The sequence below is a fragment of the Paramisgurnus dabryanus genome, chromosome 14, assembly GCF_030506205.2.
Source record: "Paramisgurnus dabryanus chromosome 14, PD_genome_1.1, whole genome shotgun sequence".
NCBI classification, from domain to species: Eukaryota; Metazoa; Chordata; class Actinopteri; order Cypriniformes; family Cobitidae; genus Paramisgurnus; species Paramisgurnus dabryanus.
In genome coordinates, this window is record NC_133350.1 from 15884841 (window position 1) to 15908622 (window position 23782).

Below are 23782 nucleotides of genomic sequence, written 5' to 3' on the forward strand. Positions count from 1 at the left end.
TCCCCCTTATAAAATATCTAGTAGCTTTCATTTACCTCTATTCATGGAAACGAACTGCTTTCAAGTGCAACTGGGTGCAACTCGTACCTCCGAGTCGGGCATTCGTAGTAATACGTTGCCTATTACTGCAGTGATGGGAATCTTAGCAATTTTATCCACGTTTCCACATATGCATTGGTACTAAATAAAACACAATGGTTTTCATAAGATGTTAGATTTAAAATAACCGATTTACAGTATTTAAAAACTGAAATAATTTAAAATAACAGACTTCGTGCTTAATATCGACACGCCCTATATTAGATCACAACTTGGTAACTTGTGTATCATAATCCCAAGTTTTCCCAAGGTTGTTTATGTGCACTTTATAGATATCCTTACCTATTCATACTAAAATCCCAAAAACCTGTATTTTAATTGCATGTGTACTATATATAATAATAGTAATAATAATCATATCTAGTGAAACAAAAAGTTTCTTCAAAATTAAGTTTCTATGTCAGAACCCAACGTGCTTTAGGACCATGCATCACGCTTAACCCTTTACAACTGAGGGAGAGCACTCGTGTCGGCATTGAACAAAGTTTCTGTCTCTGTTTAAGCCCAAAACAGCTGAAGAAGAGCCGTTGGGAAATAAATGACAGCGTTATATACACGTTTTCCTTCTTAAATGAATGAAAGGTTAAGGAGGACACTTGCTCACCTTGCGGCTGGAAGCGACACCTGCCTCAGGTACTTTCATGAAAAAGCTGCGAAGGGCGTTGAACAGAAGGTGAGCTCAGGCCGTAAAGTTTAGTTTCACCTTGTTTTTTTTTTTCTTTTGCGGTTATTCAGGATTGTTGAGTGGGTGTGATTCGCTCATATAAACTAATATTGGACAGTCATTGGAAATGTGTATTGTTACAAGATTTCTTCTATTGTTTTAAAAAGTTAGAAAGTATCGTGGATGTCAGTCAGATTTTTCCTGTTTGTGTTCTAGAAACGCGATATTAGTTTCTCATATTTAGACTTAACTTTAATTTAACTTTTAAAACCATTTAAATTTTTTCCTAACTAAACGTTTCGACTGTACCATTGTGAAACGACAGTTGTTTGAGTTAAACTACTAATGCGTTGTCTATAATACGTTTTAATACTGTTTTAAATTGGTTAATTAATATTTTAAACCGCATTCAAATACATAAATAAAAATGACAAAAGACATTCCCCCCACGTTGTTTTGTATTTTAAGCAATGACATTGAAAACGTTTAAAAATATGACCTAAGTAAATGGCATGGCAGTACAACGATTTACCCCAGTAACCGCCTAAATACCATAGTAACTTAAAATAGTTTTTTTTTTTTTTACTAAAACTTTATGTGATATCTTCATTAAACAGTCTAATGGGCTTTCCGTATGTGTAATATTATTTTTTAACAGTTTTATTTTAACAACAACCATAGTTGTGTGCTGCTAACCATAGTTGTGTGTTTGTAGAGTAGCATTATATTTAAAAGTTATAAACATTAAAATAAGCTACGATTGTAACCTGTTTTATGTTATTGTGAAACAATTCGGTCATTCTTAAATGTTAAGGGAAGGTCAGTAGGTCTCGTGTCATGGTGCGTGTGTTTAGTCTGTAGTATTTAGTGATCTGTGGTTCTCTATATGTTTATTTCAGGACAGGGAACAAGTGTTGGTCATTGTATTTAGACAGGCCTTCCTGGTCTTTTGTCATGTTTCCCTATTTTATGTTTCTTTTGTTTTGACCACATTTTAATTTTCATAGGTCATTGCAAACATGACACGCACCCGGAGACACATGCACATAAAATATTGCTAGTATTTAGGAGGTTACACCTGTGTAAAACAGAAAACAATCACTCCTGCCATCTCTTTCCTGATTTGTGACCCTGTCTGTAAAATCCAGGCTAAAGTCTCATAATCTAAATATAGGATTAGAGTATCAAAGTTTTCAATCATTGATTTTAAACCTTTACATGGGCTTACTCAATCGATTATTATAAAGATATCAAGGTTATTTTATGATTTTTATGTATAACAAAATAGTAAATCACAAAAATGACTTTCACCGGCATGGTAAAAATTTATATTAATTAAATCCTTATAGAACAAAGCATCTTTTAGTATTGAGAATGAGAGTGCATGTCATGTCATGTTGTAAGGCAAACCTGTTTTATTAGTATAGCTAATGTGTAAGCCATTCTCAACCAAGAGATGACAGTCAAACTCGCTCCATTTAACCCTTTTTACACCTATTTTCCTGCCTATTTTATTGAAATGTAAATGGTAACGATATCATAAATCTATTCTTCATCCTTCAGCCACTTGTTGTAGATCAGAGTCTGAACGTTATAAAACGTATTGGACCGTTTACTCCTCCGCTTCAAATATGTTACACCCACATGCAGATGAGTCACATAGCGCCTGCAATTCTTTTAGTTGTTTACCTGAGCACATGACAGTTCATTAAAACCTTCACAAATAGTGTCAACTAAAGATAAAATATAACAAAGTATTTTAATGCTGTGCAGAAGAAAGCATTGTAAGGTCTAAAACAACTATAATGCATAATGGAAGCAATTTGGGAAATAGATCAGGTCATTTGCCATGTTTTAAAGTAGCTTTTGCCAATATTGACACCCCTATTTTCATTCGGAGCACATTGAAGTGCCCACATGCACAAGAAGCTGAACATGGCTGTGTTGTTATGGCAACAGGTAGCGTACGGCAGCTGTACCTCAGAATCAAACCTCTGGACAAATTTAGGTATTTCTGACATGCACTAAATATAGCCAGTGTCATTCGTATTAATCTTAGTATTTACTATCGGATTGAGAGAGATTGTAGAAATGGTTTATGGTTATGTTCACATATTCAGATCCTATCATGCGAGAGAGAGGTATTGAAAAAGCACTGTGCAAAATCTAATTATTGGGGTCAGTTTTGATTTTGTGGCAGGCTGTCACAAATAAATGAATGTATTGGAAACACTGGAAAAGTAGTTTTGTCGTCAAATGAGGAAGATTTTTGGATATGAAGCTTGATACCTCTTCTTCTTTATCAAACCACAAAATGTGTAAAAACTAAGCTGTACCGTCAACATGCACATTCACAATTACTCAGGGTTCCTCAGGGTCCTTGAAATCCTTGAAAGTTTGCGAATCCGGGGGGAAACAATTCAAGGCCCTGGGAAGTTTTTTGAAATTATACATGCATAGATACAGGTCATTGAAAGTGCTTGAATCTATTTTATGCAAGAAGTTTTCTGGAAAAAATCCTTATTATTCCCTGTGTAGTGTAGGATAATTTCATAAAAATTCTAGACTTTTTAAGCACATGTGCTCTAAACTGTTTGCTTTAAATGCTTATATCTTTTTATGCAAATGTTGATTCATACCAAAATGCTTTTTTGCATAGTTGTGTTTGAAACATGAAAAGGTCTTGGGTTATGTATGTAACTGTTGTTCCCTGAGAAGGGAACGAGACGCTGCGTCTCCCTTTTCATACTTCCTGCGTCCCTGTCCTTGGCAATATTTCAGATAGCGATATACTTCCTGGCTCCCATGTCACCCTGTCTTTGTCGTTAAGCCTCACCATTGGTTGAATTTGATATATACATTCAGACGCACTTAACCTTGGAGGCGTCCCCAAAGTGTCAACACAGTGACGCAGCGCGAGTTCCCTCGAAAGGGAACTGTTACAATGTATCTTAAAAAGTAACACGATGCTCTCACTTGAAATGTGTCCCCTCATTTAGTCCTTGAATTTGAGGGTATTGGACCTGGAAAGTCCTTGAAAGGTCCTTGAATTTGAAGGTAACTAAGGTGTGGGAACCCTGTTACTTTTAATGATATTAATTTGTTTACCATATTAAATTGACAGATTTAAATTTGTTAATACGATCCTTCCAACATGACTTAAAGGGGGCATGAGTATTTGCAATGCCTGTACATGGTATCATTTCCATGACACACTGGAATGCTGGGTTCCCATTTGACCTCCAGAATTGCACTATCCCAAAGAATCGTATTTTTGTCTTCATTGAGTTGAAGTACACAGAGCCTTTTCTTCTCATCCCAGCCATTTCCAGGAAGTATTTCCTTGTCATTGAAATGTTACAATGTTTGCCTCTTTCTTTTTTCGTGACAGTGGTACTCTCATCTTCCACATTTGGACTGCACCCTTCCTGTCTCAGACTAAGTGGATTCAAGTGGAGCATTTAAAGCTATGTGCTCCAGTGGGCAGCCTCTGTGTTCAGGAAGTAGGCGTGCACCCACCAATGAGGGCAGTAGCTCAGGCGCCCAGTATGCTCTTTGTGCGTTGGGGATGGGTTTGGTGGCACTTGGAGTTGTCATGATTGTGTGGACGATAGTCCCTTCAGACGCGGCACGTCCACGCAATGGTACGACTGTAAGTCCTGGTAAAGGTAACGATGCAAAGACTTCGTCTGTTGCGTTTGTGCTGGTGGGCTCTGGTATAGCCATGTTGCTCCTGGCAATATGTTTGGGAGTGAGAAACAAGAAGAGGACGAGACGCGGTCAAAATGCAGGCATAGGCAGTCCTGGCTATGTGGCCCCTAGAGACCCTGCGGCGTGAGTATTGTTTTTTTACTCTATTCTGTTATTAAAGTGTTGGTGCCATTTTTAACACATCTAGATTATGTTTTATACAATGCAAAACCAGCTATGTGTAACGTATTGACCACACATGCAATTCATATTTTTCTCTGTATTTAGGTCAAATGAAGAGCCAGTACCCACCTTTGATGTACCCACCTATGAGGAAGCGGTGACCAGTGGACAGTACCCTATCCGACAAAGCAATTTGAGACAGAGCTACCAGCTACCCTCGTACGAAGATCTGATTGCTGCTGTTGAAAATGAAGGCCAGCAACCAAGTGGAGGTAATGGCCAAGAGGCTCCTGCCCCTGAACCCCAGCCTGCAGCGGCCAGTTCCCAGCCAGCACGCACCAGCAGCAGGGCTAGTCGTATCCTTAGACCCCTCAAAGTGCGCAGAATCAAGTCAGAGAAACTCCATCTGAAAGATGTTCGCTTGAATATCCAAAATCCTCCACAAGGACGGGTGGTGACCATTGAACCACTGACCCCTCCACCACAATATGAGGACAAACCACCGCAACTCACGGCAGATCCAGTACAATGATTTCATCATTGGATTTACCCTTTACTGCAGATTTTTTGATGATGTGCATCCACCTGTTGCATCTGTGGCTTGTTTACGCCTGTGCGCCATTTTGCAGGCTAATGCACAGATGAGTACCAGGCCAAAGGGAGAAGTTTTAGTGAGGGCTATAAAATCTGACAAATGATGAAATGGGATACATTCACAAGCTCTCAATGCTTATTGCTAAAGCCTACTTGAATGTGTTTTTAAGAGAACTTTTTTTATTTAAAAAAGTAGTGCATTTTTGTTTGTTTATTGTTTGTTTAATACAGAAGGATAGGAATGAAACAATGTGAAGTGTGTGCTTCCAAATCTGCACTGTGCATTGCAAAAACATCCCTTTAAATTCCTTTGGGTTGTCATGGACAAGTTGAAACACCAAGCTTCAGGACTGCTGATATTTCGTATTAAAAAAAATGTTGTGTTTTTTTTAAACGTTTCTCCATGTATTTTTTAAAACTAAGATGACCTAATAAAATTGAACAGGATTTTGTGCTACTGGTATGGCCATGAAATGCAGGGATGAAAGAGTTAATGCACTCTTTTTTGGACGATGATGGCCACCATATTAAATCGGTCACTATCTGCTTAAATAAGTTCAAAGGATAATAATACAATAATTAATTCAGTATGTGTTTATAATTAATATAACAATTTATCACTGTGTATTTAGTTTAAAAGTAACTTTGTTTTTGTCTGAATGAAGTGTATACTATATTTTAAGTCTTAAAGCAAAGACTTGCTTTTGAATAGAACAGAAAAATCTTAATGAAACGCATAGGAATATTTAATGTAACTAAGCTTTGAAAACTCAGAACAAATAAAATCATGCAATAATTTTATAAAGGTGATCTGAATGACCATCCGAAATGTGCTGGGTGTTTGTTTTAAGGAAATTGGGGGGTATTCCGGAAAGCTGGTTATGTGACATACCCAGGTATGTTTTAATTTCGAATGTCTTTATGTAGTCCCCGTGTGTGCGTATTAACTTTCGGTTACCAGTAGGAGGTTGACTGAACTAACTCTTAACAGGTGTTTTGGAACCAAAAGTTCAGGGTTTCGCTGATGGTATGTTAATCCCGGTTTCTGGAATACACCCCTGAACTGAAATCAAACTGAACTGTTATGGTGCATTTAAATATTGGGGCACCATTGAACCTGCTGTTTGACAGCATAAACAACATTGTTGTTGTTGTTGACAATGTTGATTACCCTTTATATATGTTGTGTTTGTGCCTTAAATTATGCCTTAAAGGGCCTGCAGGAAACCTCTTACATGAGCATAATTTGTTGTTTTGTCTACTTTTTTTAGATCAATTTAATTATTTGTTTGAGGTGTTGAATGTTTGAAAAGGGGTGGAGTTAATTCTAATAGAAGAAATAATATTATGGGTAAATGTTGTTTTAAAGCAGTAATTATCTGTAATTGTATTTATTATTAAGTGAGGCTTAATAAAATGGTTTCAATCTTTTTTTACTTTGTTTATTCGACGTTTTCATGTATTGGGAGATTGTGTGTGTGGAATTATTCTGCCCCCTCGTGGCTGGAAATTGTAATATTACAAACACAAGGTAATAAAACTGCCACAAGATGTCAAATTTGATTGCATTTTTTGTCTGAACTATTTTACTTGTTTAACTATGAATGGAAAAAGCTGAATAACTATTTAATTATTTATTTAATAGAAATATGCTAGTTTTAAAATGAAGGCTTATATAAATATTTTACACAAGGTCACCACTATATTATTAAGGAAGAATGCTAAAGATATAATCTTTAAAGCATGACAGCTTATTTCCAAATATAAAATATATGTGCCTTTATGTGCTTACTATATTTACCCTGTTAAATATGAAAGTGTAGTTTCAATGAGTTTAAGTCTTTAACAGTATTTATGTCTGACATTTGTCTTGTTCATCATCTAATGCTGATTCCCATCATTTATTCTTAATTCAAGACTAAAATATGTGTAATGACACTTAACTGGGGGCTTTATATATTGTGAAAGGTATTTTAAGTTTAATCAAACGGTGTATTCATAAATGGCCTCGAGAGCTTATTGAAGCCAATTGATCATCGTGTTCATTAAACAGAATTTAATGGAAATTTAATTAAACAAAGAATTGTATTACAAGCAACTTCACTTTAGACACCTGTGCCAAAGTGAGCCATTAAACATGTGTGCTACTTTTCAACTTTTACTAAAAAGAAAGAATGAATAAGCTGTCACACTACCATAAAGCTTAAACAAAGAAATATGAGTTATGTTTCTGTCAGTGCCTTGACATGAAAATTATTGGTCAATTTTATTTTGAGATGAAAATTACAATGTTTGCAATGTAACCATGTTACAAAGTCATACTTCTGTAAATGTCAGTTGAATTAAAAAAATGTTTTTTTATTTCGAGTTTTAAATATGGCCCTGGTCATAGCTAAAGCTACAATTTGTAACGTTTGCCATCTCTGTTTAAAACTAACATTTGGTTATTGTATTAATCATTTCGTGGATCAATATCAAATGACGTCATATCCTGCAAAATCGTACCTGTCAGCTCAATTTATTAATCATTATTATGAGGTAAGGTAAGAAGAGTTTGATTTGCTGAGTAACAAATATTTTTATTTCTAACCAAAAAGTTACGAATTGCAGCTTTAAATATCCTATACCTTCTGTTATTATTTTAATTATTATATAGAATTGCCTAACATAAAAGAATAATTAATATATTTTCGAATTAACTATTTTTGTAGTGCATTTTATAACGTTAATGACTTTTAATGTTAGTTGATGAAAGTTGTTAACTTCACCCCTCCTCCCCGCTCCGCTGCACTGGTAAAAGACGCGAATGATTTGACGGGTAGTTCGTGTTCACGTTTTTGCAGCTGCTCTGTCGGCGGGGGGAGGGAGAACTGTACAGGGAACAGCCAGCCCAGGGAGTCAGTCACATTCTTGGCCGGGATTCAATGACTGAACCAGACACAAACAAACACAGAGAGAAGGAGAGAGAGAGAGAGAGAGAGAAAGAGAGGGAGAGAGAGAGAGCAAGAGCGCGAGACTCACACACTCTCATAGTAAAGCAGAGACAGACGAGCCGTACAATAGGTACACTACACATTTAGCGCGTGAGTTGCACCGATCTGAGTGGGTCAGTCATACATATTTACATTTTTAGGACTCAAACGCACACCTTTGGAACTCTTGGTACTGAAACCTACAGATATGCATCACTTCAATGGATTACAAGGTGTTTCGCGCTTTCCAAAGTGACATGGAAATCCGCTGTGGACTCTTCTGATTTCTTCCGTTCAGTTCACATTCATTCAACTCGCCGTGCCCGCGCACTGAACATGGAGGCGCCTTCTAGCTTTCAGCCTCATCCAGGACTTCAGCAAACTCTGAAGCAGTTTCACCTGAGCTCCATGAACTCCCTCGGCGGACCGGCAGCCTTCTCGGCCCGGTGGCAGCAGGAGATGCTTTTTAAGAAAGATGGAAAAGGCGCGGAGATGATCGTGAACCTCCCGGCGCAGACGCCTCCGGTCATGCCGGGTCCACTGTTCATCCCGTCCGACCGCTCCACCGAAAGGTGCGAGACGGTCCTGGAGCGCGAGACCATCTCGTGCTTCGTGGTGGGCGGCGAGAAGCGTCTCTGCCTGCCGCAGATCCTCAACAGCGTCCTACGGGACTTTTCCCTACAGCAAATTAACTCGGTGTGCGACGACCTGCACATCTACTGCTCCAGGTGCACGTCCGATCAACTAGAGATCCTCAAAGTTATGGGAATCCTGCCCTTCTCTGCACCCTCGTGTGGACTCATCACCCAAACAGACGCCGAGCGGCTCTGCAACGCCCTCATTTACGGCGGTACGTTTCCTCCACACGCCGATAAAGAGTTGGAGCTGGAGAGGACGGAGAAAAGCTTCAAAGTTTATCATGAATGTTTTGGGAAGTGCAAGGGCTTATTCGTGCCAGAGCTGTACACGAACCCCGGGTCGGCTTGCATACAGTGCTTGGACTGCAGGCTGATGTTCCCGACCCATAAGTTCGTGGTTCACAGTCATAAAAGGTTAGAGAACAGAACCTGTCACTGGGGTTTCGACTCGTCTAACTGGAGGGCTTATGTGCTTTTGGATCAAGACTACAGTGACAAAGAGGAGATCAATGCACTGCAGGGGCTTCTCAATGAATTAAAGGCAAAATTTGACTTGGGTAACAAGCACAAGACCTCTTATAAGGTGAGCCCACTCCTAACATAATTATTAATAAGGTTAAAATCTTAATTTTGCATTGTAGTACCATTGCTTTCATTATTAACACAATTGAATCATTAAAGTATTGTGTTTGTAATTCACACATTACCTGTTCCTGAGGTAGTTAAGTTGGTAGATCATGGTGCAAGGTTGTGGGTTTGATTCCCAGGAAACATCTTTAGGTCGCTTTGAAAAAATGCATAAGTGTGTGACTCACATAAACATTTATATGACATTTCTTTCTGCCAGTTTTAGAGTCGGGCACTATTCACATTTTAGATTTATGCATTTGGCAGACACTTTATTCAAAACACTCAAGCTATAAATTTTATCCGAATGCGTGTTACCTGAGAATCAAACCCACAACTTATACCATAATGTTCTACTATTATTAGGCTAATATCATTTCAACTTTTCATGCTGTCTTCGAGTGCATTGAAATGAAAATAAACAGCAGACCTTCCTCCTCCCCCCAGCCAACCTCCAGAGCGCATAATTTGTGCCCCTGGATGCACTCGGGGACATCTGCATATGACAAATGGACCTTCAATTATGTATTTTATGGGAGGCTGTGATAGGGGAAGCCAGTAATGGGCTCCAGTGTGAAGAAAGAGAAGACTGCTGCTGCGTAGGACATTGTTTGGTGTATGTGTTTTGTGCGGGGGTGCAGGTTGGCGCTGAGGTCATTCTCCAAAAGCAGTTGGTGTAGGGTCAGCCCGATCAGGCTCCATGCCAGGGTCAGAGACGCGGCGAGTGTACAAAGGCACTAGAGACTCGCTCCACACAGCAGCTGTTGAGTGTGATGGTGCTAATGGGTCTACACACATATATTTATGTGTTACCATGGTGTCACTTCAGCAGGCTTGGGATGCATGGGGAGGCAAATGCAGTTTCATTACTGTGGGAAATGTGAGAGACATGGCACATTTCAGAAATGCAGCGTCATGTATATTTAATGATCACCTCTCTAGTGGAAAGTGTTGAATGATATTTATCACATGGTAGCCGGGTGGCTAGTTTAAACTGGGCCTGTTTGGCATGTTTACTTTGTGCAAGGTTAGCCTAGCTTTAGGTAAATCTGACTTGTGTTGAGGCTTGAGCAAACTATATTAGTTTACCTTTTACAATAAGCATCTTTCTTTATAATCATATGCTGTTTTCTAGTAGCAAATGAGTCGTGATATATCCAGGAGTTGTCTTAGGGGTGAGCTCTGGTTTATTGTCATAATGTAGACGGGTTAGCAAACTGGCTAGTCCCACAATATTGCTTGTTTACTTGGTAGGTGGATTGCAGCTCTCCATGTCCTGTTTCTCGATGAAACAAGAGCTTGTTGTTATCTATTTTACATCTGTTTTATTTCTTTCCTGCTTTCTTATTTTAATAAAACCTTCATGCTATCCTTTCCAGTCTCACTGAGAATATTGGGTTCATGCTGTCGGTCTTATGCTGAGCTTCTGTTTCTTAAACATTAAGAGAATTACTGCTTCCAAATCGTACTTGGATGAGACGCTGGTCGTCATGGATATAAGATTTCTGACTCCTTGGGATCTTTATTTAATATAATTGTTCACAGCAGTGCAGTTTGCTTTACTTTTTATTCAAGAGAGGAATAAGAGTGGGTTATGTATGAAACACTGTGGGCTGAATTAATTTTAGGCATCATCCAGAGTTTGTCTGGGTCGGGCGAGTCCTGTTTGTCGGCCCCGGGCGCCAGGGCCTTGACGTGTCATCAAAGGCCGTGACATGTGACCTCTCTCCAAAGCCAGTCGAGCAGCAACCCCACCCCCTCTCTTTTCAGACAGTCCGGCCAATTGCGTGGCCCTCGGTTCTCAGACTGGACAGATGGTTGTTTGATAAATAAATAGCCGGCGAAACGTTTCAACCAAATTACCATTTGCTCTTGTGTTATTTTTTAATCAGCCAGTCGAAAAACAACCATAAAACCTATTGGAGACCTGCAAATCTGACCAGATGTTTTGTTTTACGAGTCTGTTTTGTATCCAAGACATGATTTTGAGTTTTCGCAACCTAAAGGGATTGACACTCATACCTCATATAATGATTGTGTCATGTTAGTTTTAACTTTCCTTTAAACCACATATTTCAAGTGCACAGATATTGTTCTGCCAAATAAATGAAGAGTCCGATGAGAATAGTGTTGTGTAATAAACTGGCCAAGGAAGGGCCTTTAAATGGGGGGGATATCAAACTCCCCATTGTTCTCTCACTTTATCAAATTACAGATGACTCCCAACCTGAGACCAAACCAATCAACTGAGTGTCCTACCTAAGGTGGCAATGGCCATAATAAATGTGCTCACATGGGGGATGGAGGTCGCCCTTATTGCGTGCGAGTTTGCATGCGTAATGCCTGGATCAGCTGTGGGGAAAAGATTAAAATGAGCGCACTGCCTACTCATTTCCATTCCCATCTGTCTGCTGACCTCACTCTTGTGGTCCTCGCTGCTGCCCACCAGCCGCTCTGTGCTGCCCCTTGCATTGCTTCCAGACTGCCAAAAATTTCATCCCCCACCCTCATCCCACCCAAACACTGATAGGGATTCTTATTCATCCGTTGTGCGCACCACATCGCGCTGCCCAGCAGCCAACCCCTGCTGCTCAGAATCACATGCTCGGACAATACCGGGCTTCGACTCAGCCGAGCTGAAATCCATTTTTGGCTGCCCATTCTCTGAACGGATGAATTTTAAAAGGGATGGGTGATGGCTTAACGGTTCCCAAGAGATGCGGTCTCATCCCCTCCCTGGAGGGATGGAGGTGAGGGGGTGGTCAGAAGCTCTGAGAGGTTGTGCCCTCTATTCTCTGCGGCGTGACCTCTTGTTTAAAGGGCGTCAGCTGTACCCCTCCACTGGCTGATGCTGGGGTGAAGACCTGCCGCCTCTTTTGTTCCCGAAAGCTTTGTCACTCATGCCGAGTCGGGCCGTCAGCTCTCATTGTGTTTTCGGCTTGGTTTTGGTGCCCGTTGCACAACAAATGCTAGCACATGCTTTCATGGTAATGGGTTTGTAGGCTTTTGTCTGTGTCTGCTGCAAACACGAAATGCAGAGTAGTGCACAGTATATTGTTGTTGTTATTATTATTTATGGCCCCACGTCTTTTATGAGCACAGTAAATTAGTCTATTTGCAATAAGGATGCATGCAATATTTAATATTTTTGGCGATGGTATTTTAATTAGCGTGGTGACAGCTGCTGGTCGGTAAAAGTGCTTAAGTTGCATATTTTTAAACAGTTCCACATAAGCAAGAAGTCTTTATGCATTGCGGCACAAATCACATAGTTTCTGAATGATCCACCATGATTGCATTATTATTCATGTTTTCGTTTGGGACGTTACTTTAAAAACTGATAAATTGTGCGATTTGCTTGCTACGCTTCTCAGTGAATTATGGGGAAATGCCGCTACATCCAAAAGCCAGAGGGCTCTCTCGTGCTCTTGTCCCCCATTCCTCACTCCCCCAGAAACACGCACTCACACTGTACTTTGACCGATCCGAGGCCGGACATGCTTTCGTCATTAAAACGCGATTGTTTTAAAGAAAACGGGAAGCAACGAGCTCTCTTAACACTGGAACCTGTCGTTATGTTAAGTCTCTGTTTTTTTTATTCGGAGTCGTTTGGTGCACGATGACACACAGCCCTCTCACATGCCCATTATGTTGCTTAGTTGATCTGTCACATGTGCAGCTCAGACATTCACGTAACCCTGATGCGCTCATCAGAAGGGTTTTACGAAGGTAGATAAAGGTGTTTGCAATGGACGTCCCACCTGTAACCTAATTTTGGCCTGATTTGCGATCACGCTTGCGCGTCAACTGAGCCCACCTCTACAAGGCAGCCCAGGTGCAGTTAACCAAACGGTTTGGTTGGGATAACATGAGGCATCCTCAATGGTCAAGTGAATCCAAAGAATTGTGTAAGTTAACCAGGCTTCATTAATAAATCAAGTCGACAGCCCACCGATTGTAAACACGTTTTCACAGCCCTATGTACAGTGAAGACGTCTGTGTTGTGCGTAAGTCTGTATGAGGAGGTCTGATGACGTGGTATCGGTTAAGGTTTAGCGGCGCGAAGGTTGGCACTGGCACCGGTCTGTGAGAACAGATGGCAGAATGATGGTAGCATTTTATGATCAGTTTCTCAGATCAGGGCCCTTAGTCGATAGTGATCATCAGCTTCATGATTAATATGGCAACCCATCTGGTGTGGAGATGGAAAATCCTGGAGCACACAGCTGCCACCGTGCAAGAAACCCAGATCTTTAATTTGAGCCCCTTGCAAGTCTGATAATCCTTAACTGCTTGACGACGTCCATTCTGACGTTTTGTTTTGATGTAAGAGACCTTTAACTCAAGAAAGCTTTAATTCGGTGGTGTATATTAGATGTGGGCCTAAATAAATCTTTAAGTCTTTGAGTCTGAAGTCAGATGCATTTTTTAAATCCTATTGGGATGTCAATTATTTCCTCGCTGGCCAGAGTAAATATTAAAGAATAGTAAATATTTAAATATTAAAAAGTTCATTTATTTGAACCATTTTTTCACGAGAAATCCAAGCAACCCACATTCACGCCCTGTGTATTGCATACAGTAATTATTTTAAATTACATTTAGCAGGAAAACGCCAAGCTAAACCGCTGCTGAAAGAATCTGGCGTTCTGAGACATACTTGAGCGCATTTACTTCCTACAGCTGTCGACTTAAAAAAGGCTGAAGAATTCGTGGTAAAGATCTCTCCTCGGGGTTTGTCTGAGGGATGATGCAGCTTTAGTCTGTCTGCGTGTGCCATATGACAAGCTGGCATGTTGCTCTCGCCTACGAACCTCCCACTGACCGCCCCCCAAAGCTACCATGAGGATTAGATTGTGAATCTCAAATGAAGCTGATTTTGAAATGTTCAAATGGCATTGTTAAGCGCATGCAAACCTCCGTTGCGTGGTCACATCCACGCATACCGTGGGTGATCCTGGCTTCAATGCTTCTATTGGTGAAGGAGGAATTAACATTTTAGCCAGCCATTATTTAAAATTTATTTTTTGTTTAAAAAGGTAAGAGACTAAAAATGAGTTTTTATAGTTTAAGTAGTACTTTAAAACTATAATAAATAGTACATATATGGGTTTAAAAAGTAGTATTTATAATAGACACGTGTTGCATATTTACGTTCAGGCATTTAGCAGATGCATATCCATTGGCTTGTGCTATTCCCTAAAAAGCCTTTCATTAACATTAAACAAAAAAGTCAAATGAATACACAAAAGTCCTGATTAAACAAATCTAAATCCCACACTGATTGTTCCCACACTGATTCATAGTTGGTAGAGCATTGCATTAGGCAACGCAAAAGGTCATGGGTTCATTCCCAGGTAACACACATAAGTTCCTCATGTGCACGTCCTTCCAGTCTCTGCAGCAAAGCCGAGCTCCTGTTTTTTTATGAAAAAGGGATTTAGTGTTTTTCGCCAGCCTGTGGCCGCTCGTTCACTCCGCAGACGGCTCTTGCTCCACGCCCAAGCTGTATTATTCAGAAAACTTCTGTGATTGGAGAGTCTGTGTAGTTGCTAAGCAAAGCTGCTCTTCCTGTTCTAAATAAGAACTTGATGCTTCCTGGCTGGTGGGCTGAAGGGAGCGTGCCAGCTCTCTCACTCTCCTTCTCTCTGTTTTGCCTAATGCTCACTCGGCCTCGTGCGCACGTACACGCATACGCTTTCTCTCTGTAACACATATAAGCATACAAGTCTTTGCAGCGCTCCCATCCAGACCAACAGGCCGACTGGGTGATTGTGTTACTCAGGAATACGAGGCTTTAGCTCAGCCTTGCAAAAAAAGCAGAAGTAATGATGAGGTCAGGATGATCCGATCCATAACCTCCATTTCCCTGCGCTCGCTCTCTCGATTAAGCCGTGCACACGTTTGACTCTCCTTCTCTCTGGGTGGTGCAAGGATGGAGGTTTTCCTGCGTTTTTGCTCCCCGGGTTTGAGGTTATGTGGCACATTCAGATTTTTCCAGAGAGGCTGATTCACTTCTCCAGTCTTCAGACAGCTGGCAGGGCCTCCATTTTCCTCTCTGAGCGATGGTCCGCCACAACATGGTGTTTGAGAAACTCTCCAGGAACGTTCTGCAAGATGGCCGTTCCTAAAAACGGAAAGTTCTGTGGGCCGAAAGGTTCCTATGCCTTTATATAATATTGAATAACTTCGCTGGGTAATGCTATGACGTGACTTTGGTCTGTAAATATCATCTCTGTTATACAATTCTTTCCGTTTCTATGCCGCAGCAGATAGACTGGATATTCTTGCGCAGTTTTGTTATTGAATGTTGCTTCTGTTTTCAAAAGAAATTGTGAAATGGGTCACAGGTGTAGAGTATATCACATGCGAATAGGGTTGCGTAGGGATCGAATCCTGTTTCACATGTCCACTTAAATGGCCATAAATCAAAGTCGTGCCTATATTTTCAACAGTGACACAAACCTCTCCTAAGCCCAATCCATTCCCTGCCCCAGCGTGTGCTCGATTTCTTGCTTGGCACTGGATAGCAAGTATTAAATGCTAGCGAAGCACAATGAAATGTGGTGTGCTGCTAAACACATACTAAATTACTGCTATTGGAGCCTTTAGCAATGCATTGCAGAGTCCTGGAGCGAGATCCCATATCAAACGCATTCAACACGGCTGCCTCTTCGCCCTATTCAGCACAGCGAGGTTGTGTGGGACTATTTATCCAGTACCAAAACCGCTGCCACTTTCTTCTTTTGTGGATGACACCCCCTCAGCGGTTACTGTAATTCTGAGCATCTGCTCAATCGCTTCTCCCTCATTCTCTTCTCTCTCTCCATTTCTCTTAGGAAGGAGTTTTATTCAAACAGCCTGATGTGTTGTTACAGACATGTCATCCCCAATTACTCAGTTATGCAGTTATGCTTTGGCTTCTTTCTTTCCTAATCCATTCATTCATTCCCTCTCTGTCTGCGGTGTGTTTGTTGGGGGGGAAGGGGACGGTCATTGCTCAGGATATTCCAGATAGTAAAGATGCACCTTTAGCTCCCCATGCCAAAATCACAAAACAAACTAAATTCCCAATCCATTTCTTTTATAAGGAATGTGCAAAAACCTGTATAATTATTTAAGTGCATTTCCTAGGGGTCATTTTGGAAGGGTGCATTTTTGTTTTTAAAAACAGATGGATTGCATGCATATGATGAAAAATACCATTTGTGCTTTCACACCAGACGCGAGTTCAACGATTTGCACAAGAAGATTACATACAAAGTCAATGCAAAGATGCGCTTAGACACGTCCTCACACGGGGCAATGCGAATGACGCAAATTGGGCAGCGTGATTGCCGCGAAAACATGCGCTATTCGCCTCAAACGCGCCTTCGCGCAAGTTGAAAATATTCAACTTAAGCGAAAAAATTTGCATGACACAAAGGTGTGTACGTAGCATACGTTTTAGCAGGTTTTAACTTGTCAATACTAACTGTAGGTTCACACCAGAGTCGAGTTCAACAATTTGCGCGAGTAGATAAAATACAAAGACGCGATCAGACGCGTCCTCGTGTAGGGCAATGCGAATGACGCAACTTGGGCAGCGTGATTGCCGCGAAAACACGCGCTATTCGCCTCAAACGTGCCTTCGCCCAAATTGAAAATATTCAACTCGAGCGAAAAATTCACATGACATGAAGTTAAATCTAAAGCGAGTAACGTGATGCCCCACATTTGGTGTGTACGTAGCATAAGGGAATTGTTTAATGCTATAAGCTGGTTTAAAGCTGCAATGTGTAACTTTTTTTGATAAGTAAATATCAAAACAGAAGCTTATAAAACTAATAATTTATCATTTGAGTCTGCTTTTGCAGAAATTGTCAGTTGTTTTTCAACAAACTGTGTATCATGTAAAGTAATGTGCAATTTTATGTTTCAACCAGAGATGGCGATAGAGAAAAAAAAGTTATGTATTGAAGCTTTAAACTCTCTCAGCAATGTTTTATCCTTAAAGGCTGGGTGCACGATCTTTGAAAGCTAATGTTGACATTTGAAATCACCTAAACAAACATGCCCCCTACCCCAATAGAATCTGCACCTTCTTTTGATAGACCCGCCCCACACATACGCAACCCAGGCAACAATGTCAGAAATGAGTAAGCAATGTGCATTACTACGGTTATCCAGGTCGAATGTGTTTTGATAGTACTGCATGTTTTAACATGTGAATCATTTTGCTCCACTTCACACGGAAGGCGACGTTAAATGCCCTGCACAAAAGTAAGAGGCGGAGGTCTGAATTTTGCCACGGACAAATGGCTGCAGGGGACATAGATTGCATACACATGTTGCAGGCTCAAAGACTTGCATAGCACAAGTAAGTGTCCTAGCTTGACTAAATATTTTCAATAGTATTTGCTTAAACCCTTTACTGCTGATTGACTACAAGTCTGTTTAGGTAGTCGGCCCGACTCCCTCTTCCAAAGTGTTTTTCAAAAACTGTGCACCACACCTTTAATTCATCCCCTTTAAAAGACCTCTGTTAAAAATATGTAATAAATAAATAATACATAACTGCAAAACTCCTATTCGTATTCGTATTAGAGTCAGTGCTGTCCATGTCAATATGGTCCAGTCTATTTTAGGTACTGTATTTACTCCATTTATATTTATGCAATTGTCAGATGCTTTTATTCAAAGTTACTTACAGTGCATTCAAGGTAGATTTTGTACCCATCAGTATATGTATTCCCCAAGGATTGAACCCACAACCTACAACCACCTGAGCTACAAAAAAATCACTTCTTATTCTGAACACTAGTAGAGATTTCTAGTCATCTTGACTTTCCTTTCTTCCTCTGGCCTTTAGGGCAATGTGATATCGTGCCTGTTCACGGTGTCATGCCTTTATTTATAGTACACCAGTGACCACAGACATGGACAGCCCGAGCCTAGGCAGACCAGAGCAGAGCGGCCTGAAATAGAGGCCCTCTGATCCCATAATGAGCCAGCTATTATCAGCCCTGTGTCTTAAAATGGGGACTAGCCAACGTGGTCACGGAGTACGGAAAGCTAACTGCTAGCTGACACCCGCTCTTAAAAAATCCAAGCTGCTTTGCGGCTTATTGTAAACGGGCTAAGGGCCGTTCCTTTAGGCACCAGCGGTGAAATTAGTTTCATCAGATATTTACTCATCTGCAGCTGATCCAGGTAGAGTCAGCACCTTACCTGGATCTACTGTAGCAGCGGACTCTTGGCTTTGATCGGTTTAGGACAAAGTAGCATTCAATTCGAATGCAAAACTCGAGGTTAGGTGTGAATGAGGTGAGGAATGTGAGACTGTGGTGTAACTGGACTGATGCACATGGCTTTGATGTGTGGCAGAGGTGAAGTCAGCTTGTTATAGATTCACTCGGTGTGCAGACGTGCTGTGAATGTGCTAAAACTGTGATGCAACGTGCCTTTCAAACGTCCACTTGTGAAAATGGCTATGTTTGGCATTTTTCAAATGTAAAATAGTTAATTATTTTGACATTTTCATAAATTTTCTATATCAGCATAACAACTGGAATGAAAACTGACATCAACTTCATAGGTTTTTGCAGACCTCAGTGGTCTGATGTCTTACGGTACATTCACACGGGGCGAAAGCGTTAACGTAGTGCCCACAACACATGCTTGCATAAAGGTGATTGCTTGCACTAGGTTATTTGCATAAGGCGATCTGATTGGCTGATGCACGCGTTGGCGTTTGAAAAGTTGAGAAATGTTCAACTTCTGCAGCGAGCAACGGCAGTGACGTGACGTTGACGGATCCAATTCAGTTCGGCAATGCATGACGTCACCCGTTTTAAGTAAATGAGAAACGTTTACGCTTTGCCCCATGTTAATGTACCGTTAGTGTGATTTGAGAATGTGTTCCTATTTCTTAACTGACATTGAATTAGCAGCACAAAGGTCATTGGTTCGATTCCCAGGGAACACAAATACTGTTAAACAATATACCTCGAATGCACTGTATGAGGCTGTTTATAGCTGGTATCAAGATGCGTTTTGGTCAATCGGATCGCAAGTGGACGAAAGAGTCACGTTTACACCTCGTATTTTAATTAGTTTCTTTTGTCCACTTTCGACCGATTTTGTCCTGATTACTTTGAGGGGATGGACTAGGGGCGAGTCCCTCTGCATACGCCAGCGTGAGAAATTACAGGTTTAATTTAAATCTAACTTATATTATGTAAGAGTCAAGGCTTGCTTTCGGATATTTTAGCGCAATAAATGAAATAAGCTTGTGAAACTTTCACACGCTTGCAAAATGAAACAAAAATGAGAAAGGAAGAAAGCAGCCGCTTTAGTTTTATTATTAAAGCCTTAAGATCTCGCTGAACACTGTGGGCTCATGCTAGAGGTCAGGATGGATGTTAAAATATTGTGTTCGGTACATCAGATTAGAGCAATAGGTGAAGAGTAAGCGGTCTTTTGTCGCGCTCAAACACATTTGACCACATGCGCATCTGCACCACAAAAGCAATCCGGTCGAATGCGTTTTCGACTACCTCTAAATGTGGTCGAAAATGGACGAGTTCAAAACTTTTTATACCCGTTTACACCTGTATTTAGCGTCGTCCACTCAGTGCAGTTGTGATCCGATTGACCAAACACATCTACATACAGGTGTAAACAACCTCTTAGTCATTTAGATAAAAGCGTCTGCGGAATGCATAAATGTAAAACGTAAAGGTTTCTAAGAGCATCTTCGGTGAAAACCAGGAAATCTGATCTGTCGTACAAAGAGGTTTAAATAGTGCATAATGTTAAACATTTCAAATTCGTAATATACCATAACATTCCTTTTTTGTAATTTTTCCACAGTCCCAAAACAGTTTGGACTCTGAATAGCACTATATAATTGAGTATATGGCTACAAAGGCCATTTCCAGCAAATCTATTTTAACAAACCAGCTTAGATAAAAACAGCTTTAGCTCTGTCTGGAGTCTTATATATAAGCACATACCGCAGAACATACATATGAAACCTTTGATAAATATGACAGGAAAGGAATGTCCGGGTCAAAGCCTGCCAGTATACAATACAACCACATTAAAACAAAACCGCCACATCATTTCTCCGAAACGGTCGCTCTGACAAATCTGCGTCTACGCGTGGCGTTCAATTCACGCATTTCAGCTGGTCCTAACTGTACAGGCAAGTGATAAAATGAGTCTTTCCAGAAGGATTAGTCACCCTATCATCAAGCCCTACTGCCTAATTTATTTCCCTTTGTTGTGGTGCAGGCTGCATTAAATGGGATCAGGGGCCTTGGACAGAGACAGGGCTAGGAAGTGGCCCTTTGTCTGCCTGGCAGGTGCAGCGGGGTGTGGAGTGACACTGGCATTTGGTTATTTCAGTGGTGGAGGGGGCGTCTGACCGTTTGAGGCCAAACCTGAGGGTCAGAAAAGGGGGGGGACACAGTTGGGGTCGTCTTCTACTAAGCATCCATGGCGATTCTTCCATCTCCACGTTCACTTTGTGTCCATCACTCTCTCTTTCTTTCCTTAACCATCCGCACCATTGGATAAGTGCTCCTGAGATACCCCTGCAACTCCACCTCAAGCCTTAATCAGAGCACTCCGCTGGGGTTGGCGGTAAATTCTTTTGACGAATGTGTCTCTCTCTCCGTTTCTGTCTTTCTGACTCGCTCTCGTTTTTCTGGACTAACATCTGGTGCACAGTCCCGGTCTGCTTTTACTGTGCTGAGGTCATTTTGATCCTATGAGGAAAGTGAAACCTTATGAGAGGAACTGCCAGCGACATGCACAGCGATGAGTGGTTGTTTTAGGTCACTTTAGCGTGACTTGGTTTTTAAGTTTGTTAACAAAACTGTTCTTGGCTTTCTCGTATGATTTAAATGGTTTTCATCAACAATCGAGTTCTGGAAAGGAATGGTAAAAAAAATCAAACGTTTCATTAAAGAAGCGCAACGGCACCAGTGCAAATTCCAAACCAGGTTTTCGCCCCCACGAGTCCCCGCTGCTGTTTTTTTGGTAAACCAGTTTTTCAAGGTCATTCATAATGCTGTATTTTCATTGAAATTCCTGACAAGCTTTGGCTCGGTTTCGCCTGCAGAAGGCCTCACTGTAAGAAACCCAGACAGCTGCGGCCGCCGAAGTGTTCTGCATTCTGCAGGGAAACCAAGTGCTGCATATGCAGAAAATGGGAGACGTTTCCTGGAATGCAAACAACCTCCCTGTCTGATTTTTGCTGAAATCGGTCCAAAGAGGTGCTTTTCGGAGCAACAACGTCTTTATTGGGATTTAAAGATTCAGACGAGCCTTTATGTATGATTTCCGTTTATTCCTGGTACCATCTGTCCAGTGTCTCTCTTTTTTCCCCTCATTCCTTTAGTCTCTCTTCTCCTCTTTCACTGCGGAATATGAAGAAAATGTGCTGAAGCTGCATTTGTGCTTGCTAGCATACACGAGAACCAATTTTCGGGCTCTCTCTCTTTTTTCAATTAAAGCCTCTCATGAATATGGAGGTTTCTGTCCGCAGCGTAGAGAGAAGCCAATTGAGGGCTTGCCTGTAAAATATAAAAAGTGACTTAAGCTCTAACAGTTGAAGAATTTAGAAAGAAGATTAAGGATCAGCCTGAGGGCACATGCTATTGGTAATCATATTTATGCATATTAAAGGCCGAGGGGATTTTCAAGAATGCATTGGATGAAAAATGCATGAATAATGAGTCTCCTTGCTTGCCTTTAGTCAGATGTTGCTGATTAAAGTGATCAAGCGCTTGTATCAAACCCTGTAAGATTAGAAAAACATGAGAGTAAGAGTTTGTCATACGACCCTTTTCATGTCATAAATTTAATTTAAAAATGTCATTTTTTTACTAAATTTTATGCTATTTAATTTATTAGAGTGAATTACCTAAAAGAAAGCGACATTGCAGGATTGTGTAGTCATGAGTCGTGACTTGCGGTCATCTCATCTGGGTCTTAAGCCTGTAGGTTTTGTTTTTATTTCTCTTGGGCGTATATTTTGGAGAATATATTATAAATTTGTATGTTTAGTTTTGCAGTATATTTTGAAGAATGCATGGAACTAAATAAATTATATATTTAAAGTTTAGGAATGTACAAATATATATAATATATTATTCAAAAAACACTCCATAAATAAATATACAAATTTATAACACTGTCTAAAAACACTCTGTAACATATTTTAAATATATTCGATATTTGTATATTATACAGTACTGTGTATTCCAGCTTTGTTTTTTTTAGCAAAATACAAGAAATATGTACAAAAAATGTTAAAAAAATTTTTTTAAACTAAATGTCTTTTTCAGACCTCTCGTGGCACTAAACACACTTTCAGCTTTTTTGAGGAAACTTATGTCCTGATGTCATTCGATTAGAATAAGAAATTGGGATTTATTTTTTATAATAAATGCTGCAGTTTCCTGCAGCTCTAAATACTTGACTTTTATACTGTTTTTATTACTACATAAAAATTCCTGTATTTTTGTTGTATTCTAATAAAGAGACCGAGAAATAATTATATACCATTTACTATACCATTGGAAAAACAACAAATCTGGTGGCCTAAGACTTACACAAAATATATTCTTATTAGAGATGCATAACGATTAATCGCAAATAATCTATAGCAAAATAAAAGTTTTTGTTTACATCATATATGTGTGCAAACTGTGTATAATAACCTTGTATAGATAAATGCACACACATGCATGTATATATTTAAGGAATGTTTGCATGTGTATATACATTTGTATATATATGTACAATTTATATTATATATAAATACTTAATATATTAATATTTTTTTTTTCTTAAAATTATACATCCATGTATGCATATTTATATATATCCATAATTATTATGCACAGTTTACACATGTATATGATGTAAACAAACTTTTATTATGCTATAGATTAGTCGCGATTAATCATTATGCATCCCTAAATATTTAAATTATTATTTAAATCTTTGTATGCAAAGTATATTTTGGAGAATATGTAATACATTTGTATATTATTTAGAACTTAGTTATGGAGTATATTTGTATATTTATTTCTGGAGTATATTTTCCAAGCAATTTAATATCATTGGGACGGTGTGAAAATGAGTGACCCGACCCTCTGCGTTTTATAGCAGCCCTGTAAGTTTAATGGGGAGAGCGTTAACCCCTACCACTTCAATTGACCACAGTCCCAAAGCCCTGGCCGGGGTTGTGAGGAGGTCAGGTTGAATTACAGGACATAAACAACAACACAGAGAATATAAAAGCCATGGCAGATGAGGTG

The 23782-nt window shown here is 40.1% G+C and overlaps 2 protein-coding genes across 3 annotated transcripts in view; both read left to right on the forward strand.

Moving 5' to 3' along the window:
- Window positions 1–540: 540 nt before the first annotated feature.
- tmem51b (transmembrane protein 51b) lies at window positions 541–6788 on the forward strand. Its single transcript, XM_065241233.2, has 3 exons — window positions 541–772; window positions 4155–4597; window positions 4742–6788. The coding sequence occupies exons 2-3, from the start codon at window positions 4233–4235 to the stop codon at window positions 5166–5168; spliced, it is 792 nt and encodes a 263-aa protein (XP_065097305.1). The 5' UTR covers window positions 541–772; window positions 4155–4232; the 3' UTR covers window positions 5169–6788.
- Window positions 6789–8194: 1406 nt separating this feature from the next.
- skib (v-ski avian sarcoma viral oncogene homolog b) overlaps window positions 8195–23782 on the forward strand; it is a 33491-nt gene continuing 17903 nt past the window's right edge. Inside the window, exon 1 of one of the 2 annotated variants that reach the window (XM_065241236.1) lies at window positions 8195–9423. In XM_065241236.1, the coding sequence (XP_065097308.1) occupies window positions 8539–9423 (885 nt within the window). In that variant the 5' untranslated portion in view covers window positions 8195–8538. The remainder of the gene's footprint in view (window positions 9424–23782) is intronic. The other variant, XM_065241235.2, reaches the window with a different exon arrangement.